This window comes from Hyperoodon ampullatus (assembly GCF_949752795.1).
Source record: "Hyperoodon ampullatus genome assembly, chromosome: 1".
NCBI classification, from domain to species: Eukaryota; Metazoa; Chordata; class Mammalia; order Artiodactyla; family Ziphiidae; genus Hyperoodon; species Hyperoodon ampullatus.
The window spans coordinates 5687205-5698973 of record NC_136914.1 but is presented as its reverse complement, the minus strand read 5'-3'; the positions used below and the strand labels follow the sequence as shown (position 1 = coordinate 5698973).

The 11769-nt window shown below is 36.9% G+C and overlaps 1 protein-coding gene across 1 annotated transcript in view; it reads right to left on the bottom strand.

Moving 5' to 3' along the window:
• Positions 1–906: 906 nt before the first annotated feature.
• The window catches only part of IQCM (IQ motif containing M), a gene marked incomplete at both ends in the record, with an annotated part of 432498 nt that continues 421635 nt past the window's right edge, over positions 907–11769 (bottom strand). The window contains one exon of the mRNA XM_079697111.1: positions 907–1010. Within this exon, the coding sequence (XP_079553237.1) occupies positions 907–1010 (104 nt within the window). The remainder of the gene's footprint in view (positions 1011–11769) is intronic.

Sequence of the window (11769 nt, the reverse complement as noted above, 5' to 3'; positions counted from 1 at the left end):
ATCTTAGTTCTGGTTTTGGTGAGGCCCTGACTTAACATGATTCTTGTAATTAGCCTTCTAAAGATTTCATTCTAGTACCTTCCATATTTACAGTGCATGAAGCAGTCTGAGAGATTTTTTTTTTAAACCAAAGAATCTATTACAGAGGTAATAGATCAGGGCAAGAATTGAGAAAATGGAACACCTGTCATGTAGTTCCTGCCTCTTTATTCATATCAAGTCACTGTGCTATGCATGGATTCTGTTCCCTCTACTATTATTTCTACAATCTCATTCATAGATGGAGGGAGGAAGGGAGGGAGAGAGGGATGAATGCTGGATAGATGGTTAGATGGATGGTTGAATGACGGATAGATAAAATTAAATTCAAGATTCTTTAGAGACTGGTATTAGCCAATGTGCTTCAAATCTTTTCTGAACTAAGGTTGGTAACTCAGGAATACTATATATTAACTTTCAGTTTTTCACTTTAAAGTGAGCAATAAGAATAGGGAAAACATAACATGATGACTACACTAATAAAATATTTTAAAACACATTTTGAGAAACCATTTCCAAAAAAGTGTGAGGTTCTAGAAATAAGAATCTTAACGTCTCTTTATGGCATTTATTGGTACTGGAACAAACCAAATTTAAGTTCAGTGAAAGGAATTCTTGATACTATGTGATTTCAACTTCATTACGATAAAACAGATGTCGTTTATAAAAAAGGTCCAATGAATGGTTCATCCAAAGATATTTAGTAATTATAGACTGACCTTTTGAAGTTCTTTGGATGTCAAAGATGCTTGTCCTTTTTTCCTGTTGATACAGAATTAATCCATGGCCTATGTTAATCTATGTCTTTGGGTAGATAGGTTCAACTCTTAAGGTTTCAACATTGTATTGAAAATACTATCTTACTTCTCATGATGAATACTGTTGTCTCATTTTCCTTTCTCTCATAGATCTGGCCACCAGCTTCCCAACAATCTGGATGTTAGCTCTTTTGAGTATTGGATGTCCACTGACTGTAAGACAAAATATATAATTACATTAATAAATTTTAAATTATATGACAGAATGTATCATGCTTTTGAAATAATTAAAAAATATTATAGGAAATCAGTTATGGTTGTGCTAAAACAAAGATTTGACTTGGGCACATTTCCTTCAGGTGTATTGAGATACATTATATATCATACCACGAGATTCAGCAAGAATTACTGTTGGAGCAAAGAGTTGAGAGGAAGGATGGCAGAATCTGGATTCCACCAATATACAGCATACTTGAAATAAATAAATTAGAGGCAACATATGTTTGACCATAAGAACAACAGCATTGAAAATGTTTGCATTACAATGGAATCAGTTCTGATACTGATATTCAAATCAATACAAAGCACTATTTTTATAGATGGCTTGTACTTGATTCATCTTTATGTATAAAATGACTTCAAATAAATAAAAAACATAGATTTACTGCAGACACCATTTTAGACAGTACTAATTTACAGATATGGTCATATATTTTGCCGTTTAAGACCTACTGTTGTTATTAAACAAAAACATAACCAACTACAAAAAAACAGTCAAAGTTGTGAGAAGAACAATCCTCATTACTAACAGAAAATGAATGACTCGATGTGTTGTAAAAGGAGAAGCAGGGCATTGTTGTTTTCATGTTTATCTATATTGCCATTAGATAAAGAGCAAGGCTTATAATAACAAAACTAAATTAGACTACATTCAGAGTATTTATGAGATAATTAGTATTAGTAATTATCATTGCAGGTGTAATCACAGGGAAAGGCAATCACCAATTGATGTCCTAATATAGTAGTTATACAAGATAAGTGTGTTAGTTCCAAAGGTGAGATCTTAGGGCTAAATGATTTCCTACTGCAATTTTTTTGATAATATGCAATACCAACCATATATTTCATCAGGCAGAGAATAGCTGAAATACAGGATTATTCAAAGTAGGTAAAATAGAAGAAAAAGTGAATATAATGGTCCAAGCTCTTGTTCTTATACATTTGTGAGTGAATCCAAATTTAATACTCAATCTTAGTTTCCTTATTTTTGAAACAGGGGTAATATCTATCCTGTCTGGTTGTTAAAAGGATCCAAAAACATATGTCAAGGCATATATGTGTAAGAATAATGATTAATATTGGCCCATCCAATTATAAAATATACCACACTAATGCAAGGTGTTAATAATAGGGAACAGGAGGAAGGGGTTGCAGGTGAGGGGGTATATGGGAACACCCTGTACTTTCCACTAGTATTTGTGTAAACCTAAAATTCCTCAAAAACATAAAGTTTATTAGTTAAAAATGAAGATATGTGGCTGACCATTAAGTATTCAAAATATGGTTGCTGTATTATTATTTACACTATGACGTTATAATATATGTAGGCTTTATAAAGAAATTTCACTAATAATTGTGTGAGATAATAGCAAATGTATATATATTGGTCTCTGTCCCCAGTTCCTGGCACAGAACTCTTAAAACGCTTACAATTTCCCAAGTGATAACAGCACTGGGAGCATCTTTTGTTCTAACGAGGTGGCGCTGGGTGGGCTACTGGATGGGGGTTGGTCACCAGAAAGACCAGGCCATGATTAAAAGCTTGGAACTTTTAGCCCCCTCCCCCCAACACTTCTCCAGGGAGGGACAGGGGCTGGAAATGGAGTTAATGGTCCACCATGCCTATGTGATAAAGCCTCAATAAAAATCCCAGTGGTACGGGGTTTAGAAAGCTTCTGGGTGGATGAAAACATCCTTGGACTGGAAGGGTGATGCCACAGGGACAGAAAACAGAAGTACAGGACTCTCCCAGATCTCACCCCACTTATCTATTCAACTGGCTATTCATTGGTTTCCTTTATCCTATCCTTTAATAAACTGGTAAATATAAGTAAGTGTTTCCCTGAGTTCTGTGAGCTTCTCTAGCAAATTGATAAAACCTGAGGAGGGAGTTATGGAAACCTCTGATTTGTAGCCAAGTTGGACACAAGTTGTGGGTAACTTGATAACCTACTAGTTTTTTGGGGTTTTTTTTTTGCGGTACGCAGGCCTCTCATTGTTGTGGCCTCTCCCGTTGCGGAGCACAGGCTCCGGACGTGCAGGCTCAGCGGCTATGGCTCACGGGCCTAGCCGCTCCACAGCATGTGGAATCTTCCCGGACCGGGGCACAAACCCGTGTCCCCTGCATCGGCAGGCGGACTCTCAACCACTGCGCCACCAGGGAAGCCCCCACCTACTTTTAATTGGCATCTGAAGTGGGGGACAGTCTCCTGGGATGGAGCACTTAACTTGGGAGATCTGACTGGGATCTGATGCTCTCTCCAGGTGGATTGTGTCAGAATTGAGTAAAACTGTAGGACACCCAGCTAGTGTCAGAGAATTGCTTGTTGACATGGGAAAAAACAAAACTCACACATTGGAATTGGTGACCAGAATCTTAGTTGGTGACCAGAAGTGGGACTGGGAGCAGAATCCTAAATTGTATAATATATAATTTCATAAATATTTCAATTAAATAAAGGATCATTAATTTTAGGAAGGATAAAAATGTAAGTATGCATGATATATTTTTAACCCTTCAAAGTCAATATTCTCGACCTTCATTTTTGTCATATGGCAGAACAGATTCAGAGAACAATCTTTTTGATTAAAACAACTCAAATCCTGAATAAAATATTAAGTGTATTTTAACTGCATTGCTAAACTGGCAGAGAAGGAAGAAAATGCAAAGGCCAAAAAAAAAAAAAAAAAAAAGTAAAATCAGTAACCTTAGTGAATATTTGAGTGCTAAAGCCAGTTTTTTTTTTTTCTGAGGTTTTCTGCTGAGCCGTGGATATCTGAGCTTCAGCCTTGTGAGGGGTGTGAGGTCAGGAGGTAAAGCATAAGGTTCACTCAAAATGGGAAGCCCGGCATGAGACCACAATGGAGTGCGGGGCCCCAGAGGGCTACACATCAGAGTAGGTGGGATAATATCACAAAATAAAGAGAGAGAAGGAGAGAAAGAGAGAGAGAGAAGGGCAGGGAAATGAAGGCAAGGGAAGAGAAGAGAAAACTTCAAAGAAGAGGACAGCAAGGAAACTTTCCCTTTTCCATGAGGCTGGGTAGATGGAGAAGAGCCTCAAAGCTACCATTGTTTGATGCCCTGGTTCATGTCACCTGTGTGGTCCAAAATACCTTAAATAAACTTAGCGTTTGTTGGGCCCCAAGAACAAATGAAAAAACCTCTCTAGAGGAAGGCAACTTCAACCAAGTTCTTTAAAATATGTCATAGAAACATATTTTGTTAAACCCTTATATGTCACAATCAGTTTTAAATAGAAAAGCAGGTTACAAAGCAGTATCTACAATGTGATCCCAGTTTTTAAAAAAGTTATATGCATAGGAAACCATGTACAGTATTAGATACCAAAGTATTCACAGTGGTTGGAATTGTAATTTAGCTTTAGTTCTTTTCGCTTATCCATATGTTTGACAGAAGATATTATTTATGTAAAATAACAATATTAGAGATGTTCAAGTTTCTAGATTGGAATATATGGTAGAAAGTCATTTTTATTGTAGATAATGAATAATCAGAAGTTAGATCTTTGTTGATCTGCAATAATTTGAATAAATGATTTCAACTTGGGAAAGTAATCAAATAAAAATAGATAATATGGTTAATATTCATTTAAGAGGCTGTATTTTCAGAAAAGGGATACTAAATTTTCCTCAAAGGCTCAAAGTAAGCTTTTGTCCTCTGTTTTCTTTTAAACCATCTCTATGTTTTTATGTTCACAAGTCCATTTTATGATTTTTCATGCCATTTCCATGACCCACTCAAGGTTATATACTGTATTATTCTACACTATTGGCTACTTCCTGTCAGTACTTCAAAATGAATCTTTGTAGAGCAACTTGGAAAGAAAACAAACACAGACTGTGTTAGAACATAAAATACACATTTAGGTCGTTGAGTATCTATTGAGTCCTGTTTGTTCAGGTTCTTGCTAAGGGCTATGAGGTGATATAAAAGGCACTAGCTGAGACCTTTCTGGGTCTTCATTTCCTAATCCAGATACAATAAAAAAAAACAACAAACAATTGCAATTATTATGCTACTCATAGACATTTAGTTTAAAAAATGAAAGTATCTACCTAATGTGGAATAATATGGGCCCTGCCCACCAGAAGATTATCATAGTCAATACAAAGCAAAAATATAGTCCTAGATGACAAACAATTAAGGACATATTTAAGTAGTTACATTTGATGCCCATATGTTGCAGGGGTCCAAATTTGAACCCAAGTTTTGTGCATTTGAGTATTTCAAACAGAGGTACGTCCACGAAGACTGGCAGAATAAATCCTCTAAGGATCTCTCTGCAAAGAAAGACCAACAAATCTCCTTGGGGAAAAAAAGTCTTATTATGAGAAGAGTGAGCTGAATATTTTCATCTTGGTCCAATAAGATGGTGGCTGTTGGCCGGGAGGAGTGGTTTCATGTGCTCTGAGCTGTGCCTCTTGCTAAGATGATTTTGCCTTGACCCTGCACTCCCTTCGTCCCCACCCTCCCACAGCCCCAAAGAGATTCTGGCCTATAGCCTTGTGAAAGGAAGACTCAAATGAGAAAATGATGGAGCTGAAAAAGGCTATTTTCCTATACCACGCTCTCGGGATACTGAGAGAACAGGGTATCAGGGCTCTGAGATTAAGGGAACTGGGTTACAAAGGCCAGGAGAGTGATGGGCTTTTCCCTTCAGCAGGTTGGCTTAGGCCCATATGGGATCCACACACCATGGCCTGGACAGGTGCTAGTGGCAATAGCAGCAGCAAGACACCTCCATCAGGCTTCCTGAGCTTTGGAGTGACAGCAGCAGACAGCAGTGCAAGGGGGTGGGTGGGAGGGGGGCGGAATTTCTATGTTGCAGCTTAGAATGGTGTATTTATGAGCACAAGTGAGATATCCTAGGAGAATTTCTAGAAATAACTGCAGCTACGGGGATTGCTTTCAAAGAGACGAGAAGTTGCATAAGAGTAGGTAGAAAATTCTATGTGCCACTATTTTTGTGACTATGTATGCAGTGGGATAGTGTTTTGAAATATTAAAGGTTTGCTTCCCACTCCTCACTATTCCTCGCTCCTGACTCTGCCATTCAAGCAATAGTAATGGATTCCTTGAGGGTGACTGAAAATAATCACCTCATTTCTGACACATATCAATTTTGAAATAAGGAAAAAATTATAAAAGCTAATAAATATTCTATCCTTGAGATTTTAAATAATCAGCTCCCTCTTTTGTAATCTGTAAAAACATGGAAAACATATAGTTATTTAACAGCCATAGCTATTTAAAATGAGATGAATAATTTTGTGACATTCTATATATGCATTACCCTCAAGCAGAAAAATCCTAGAACAAAGAATACAATGGCATTTCAAGAAGGAGGTTTTCAAACATAAAGCAATAGCAATATTTTCTAAAGGAAGACTTCTACTTGGAAGAGTATGGCTTTGCTCAGAATGTACAACATTTTGGGGATTCAAGAAACTAGAATCTGAAGAACCTAGCACATGGAGCCATGTGGTAAGGAAGATTGTGTGATGACAGTGAGAACCCTCTCCAACTTACAGAATTGGACTAACAGACTGGTGGAAAAATGAAAGAGGAAATACTGATGAACTGTTGAGAAAGGGCCAGGCACCCTATGCCCTTGTATCTTGCCCTGGGGGAACAGAAAATGGGAAACCTCAATGATAGAAAGCACATATAGGTTGTGGAAAAATCTGGGAGTAAAGGGGTTTTGTTGAAGGGGGCTGCAAACCCCTTAGAAAATGCCATGTGGCCAATATGGCCCTGCAGCAATAGCTGTGGGCAGTGTCTAGGTGATGGCTCTGCAGCCTTACAGAATAAATCACAGCCCGATGCGATGTGAAGAGAGCTACCGAGATTCAGAGCATCCCAAGGGGATGTTGGAATTCTGAGAAGGCTGTCTGACTGAAGGATGCCTAAGGTCAGGATAGGGAGCAAACTGAGTACATGAACTTCACTACTGGGGCTGTGGCAGATATGAAAACTGCAGGCCAGTGAATGGCTCCCGGGGTCCAGATGGCACGATTCACACCACACGTGGCCAGCAAGGAGAAGAGGTCACATTGAGAATGTCTCTCACAAGATGAAGGAAATGAGAGAGCAGGCCTGTTATAAATGGGCTCCTGATGCAAAGTAAGTAGGAATAAATGACAAAGTTAGAGGGCACACATAAACAGTAAGAGTAGCATTGAAACACAAAAGATAGAAAAGGAGCTTATAGAGTATAGAGATGAAAGAAATCAGTCTGGTAACTAATAGGGAAATGTTTTCCATGTGAAAGACTTGACTCTACATACTGTGCAACCAGGAAATACAAATTTCATCACAAGTGATAACTCACTGAACGGGGTGGGGGGAAAAGCAGCTTACCTATGTAACTATGCAAAACTGTGTTTTGACTGGAAACTGGAGGCTAAAGACAAAATGCAGATGGATAGACACAGAAGGATAGATACTGAAATAATTATAACTATGTGTACAAACAGGGGTTTGTATTCATATATATATATTTCCTAGAGCTGTCCACTGAGAGAGCCTGGGAATAGTGATACCTCAGTAGCAATGAGCATATGTAGTGCTCAGATTTTGCATTCTCAAGACTATTCTCCAATAAAAGGAACCAACACCCCTTGGAGAAATGGTTGGTTCTCTAGGACTAGGGCAGATAATACAAGATGAGTCTGCAGAATCTTGCAGTGCCAAAGAAAGCATTCAAAAACCGAAAGGGTGGGCTTCCCTGGTGGCGCAGTGGTTGAGAGTCCGCCTGCCGATGCAGGGGACACGGGTTCGTGCCCCGGTCCGGGAAGATCCCACATGCTGCAGAGCAGCTAGGCCTGTGAGCCATGGCCGCTGAGCCTGCACGTCCGGAGCCTGTGCTCCGCAATGGGAGAGGCCACAACAGAGGCCCGTGTACCGCCAAAACAAACAAACAAACAAACAAAAAAACAACCTAAAGGGTAAAGTAACGTTAAAGAGACTCAGGAACCAACCTAAAAAAGCTCCCAAAGTCTAATGCTGGAACAATTTGAGCTACAAGAACAGAATAATGTAGTTTTAGATTATAACTCATAGTAGGAAAGAAATATATATAAGTACATATTGATATAAATAAATGATTGCATAAAAGGGGAGAAAATATCTAATAATTCTTAATAATTTATGTCGGTACTCCCACCGCCAGGAAAAAAGTTTAATTCCTCCATTCCTCCCCATTCCCTCCCCCAGTGTAAGCTGGACTTAGATATATGCTTTCAAAAAATCGGTTGCAGAAGGTGGGTGGGAGGAATGTTACTTTATAGTGAGTGGAGAAACCTGACAAATACTACCTTGGCCAGGTGATTAAGGTTAATATCACTGGGGATAAGTCATATTGATAGCATGTTCCTGCTGACACGATGTGGTGAGGAGGGCACTTCACCTCTGACATTCTTTCAAAAAATGTATAATCTCAGCATTTAAAAAAACAATAACAATGAGAATAACAGCTGTCATTTATTGTACATTCATTCTGTGCCAGGCACTGTGCCGAGCACTTTACTTATCTTACTTTCTCTTTCCACCAATACCTGATGCTCTCATGATTATTATTATAGGAAACTAAGACTCATATCAGTGATATGTTTCAATGGATAAGTAATTCTTGATCTACATATGGACTGCAGAACCTTTTATAACAACTCATTGGAAACCATAGCACTCTATATATATCACCTATTTTTAAAGCAGGTCTAAGTTACATTATATTATTGCTTCTTTTTTTATACATTTGTCCTGTATCTTCAAAATATCAATAATTCACTTCTTTTTCTCAGTGCACTAATCTCTCTGAGTGTGTCTTGCAGATAGATGAGTGTTCAATAAATAATTTTGATAATGCTTATTTTCGTTTTATAAAAATGACATCATACCATGCATATTTTGCTTTCTTCACTCAAGAAGGATTAATTCATGGAAATTCCTTCAAGCTAACTAGTATAGCTCTAGTTCATTATTTTAAGTGGTATATAGTATTTTGTGATATGAATAGACCATAATATTCCTCTACTGATTAATGTTTACTTTGTTTCTCAGTTTTTCCAAAGAAAAATAATGCTAAAATAAGCATGTTTGTTTGTTTATTAGGTAGTGGTTTTATTTCTATGTGATAGATTCTCAAGATGGAGTGCAGAAACACAAGTATACACATTTTTAATTTTAATTGATATTGTCAAGGTGCTTTCTAAAACACTGTAAAGTTCATATTTCTACCAGCAATGTGTGATGGTACTTCTTTGCTCATATCCCAGACAACAATAGCAATTATTTTGTTTTGTTTTAATTTCGGCCAATCTAAAAGCTGCTAATCTATTTAGTTTCCTCATCCACTAGTGACTTTGAGCATCATTGTATATATCCAATAGCTGTTGGATTTTTGTTTTGTGAATGGTTTCTCTACATTTTTTGTCTATTTTGCTATGATTGTTCCCTTGTTCCCGATTTTAAATAGCTCACTGTATTAAACCTCTGTCTTCAAAAACGCAATTCCACTCCAAATCAAATTTATTTTTAATTTTTTTTCGATTTTTGAATTTTATTTTATTTATTTTTTATACAGCAGGTTCTTATTAGTTATCTATTTATTAGTTATTAGTTATCTATTTTATACACATCAGTGTATACATGTCAATCCCAATCTCCCAATTCATCCCACCACCGCCACCCCTCTACCACTTTTACCCCCTTGGTGTCCATACGTTTGTTCTCTGCATCTGTGTCTCTATTTCTGCCTTGCAAACCAGTTCATCTGTACCACTTTTCCAGGTTCCACATATATGCATTAATATATGATATTTGTTTTTCTCTTTCTGACTTACTTCACTCTGTATGACAGTCTCTAGATCCATCCACGTCTCTACAAATGACCCAATTTCGTCCCTTTTTATGGGTGAGTAATACTCCATTGTATATATGTACCACATCTTCTTTATCCATTCGTCTGTCAATGGACATTTAGGTTGCTTCCGTGACCTGGCTATTGTAAATAGTGCTGCAGTGAACACTGGGGTGCATGTGTCTTTTTGAATCCAAATCAATTTTTTAAATAAATTTGCTTATGGTGTTTTTTCATAGAAAAGTTTTGAAAGTTTTATGTATAAGCAAGGTCATTTTTTTTCTTTTGTATTCTTTTTGAGTACTATCTTTCCTGCTCCTACCTTAAATATGTAGTTCTCTAGATTTCCTATCAGATTTATTTATTTATTTAGTTCGTTAGTTACTTAATTATATACCTATTTATTTATTTAGATATTTGTTCAGCTTTCTCAACTGCCTCTTTTAGTATCTATTGATGTTATCATATGATTTTTTCTCCCTAAAAGTGTTAATGTAATAAACTATGGGAATAGAATTCTTAATTCTTAATATGGTATCATCCTTCTGTTTGGAACAGAATGTTTAATCGATGGCTGGGACAACTTACTTGTCTCCAAGTACTCTGTACTCATGACTACTAAGGCAAAGAATGCCAACTTCTTCCACCCTGTCAGAAACTTTTTTGGATTTTTCAGGCCCAATTACAAGAAATCAACTCTTAGTAAGAGCCCTTCAGCCAGGTTTACATAAAAGTAACCCGGGCATCTTCCATGAGCTGGTTCTCATTCTCTGACCAGTGGCTAAGCAATGAGGCTTTGAAGCAAAGACTTTAGAGATAAAAATACAAGAGCGATTCTAGAGTTTTCAAATGGAAATTCTTCATCATATTTCTTTAAGGGGGTGATAGAAAAAGACGAAGTAACACAAGCATAAGACTTTAGAATATATGTAAAACACAGAAATAAGAAATTTCTCTGAGTTGATGTAGATCCTAACATTCCAAAGAAATACATGAGATTAACTTGAGGAGGAGGCACATCTAGAAAACACATTTTTAAATCCTAGGAAAAAATGTGTACAAATGCATTTTACCCCAGGTGTTCTCCATAACTTAGTATATCTCTTGACCTTCCTTGTTTTTCCATCTCCTTGTCATAAAATGAAAGTGATATGGTATTATTACAAAAATCCACTAGGAAATACTCAAACAAGTGTTTCATTATTTATTTTAGTCTATATTAGGACAATAGCATAGTGAAGATTCAAACTGCTGAATTGCCTCTGAGAAGAAACAATCACAAGAAAATTAAAGTGTTCCAATATATGTGCACACTGGAAAAGAGCAAAGATATTTCAAACCATCTGTGTTACAATCTACTGAGCTCTAACTGAAATCCAATTGATCTTAATGGGATTTAGATAAGGACAAACAAAGCAGGATGGTCAATATCTCACCAGGAAGTGATAAAAATTCTTGTGACATTTTTAGCACAAAGCAAATTTTGGGATCAGCAAGAACAGAATTCAAATACTGGCACTACTAACTTAGCACCTCTGTGTTCTCAGGAAAGATGAGCTTGCCTTTCTTCAACTGTAAAATGAAGATAATAAGAGGACTTACCTAAAAGGATTAGTATAGGAATTTAATGAGAAAATGCACACAAAGCACTTGATTTAGATTTGAATACATAATTTCTTAATAAATTTTAGCTGTTGTTATTGCCCTTCTCATTTTTTTTTCAGTCATCCTCTACTGAGATGGAGATTAGTTTATCAGCATCTGCCCTAGTATATATTTATTTATTTATTGGGTATATTGAGGTTAAAAAA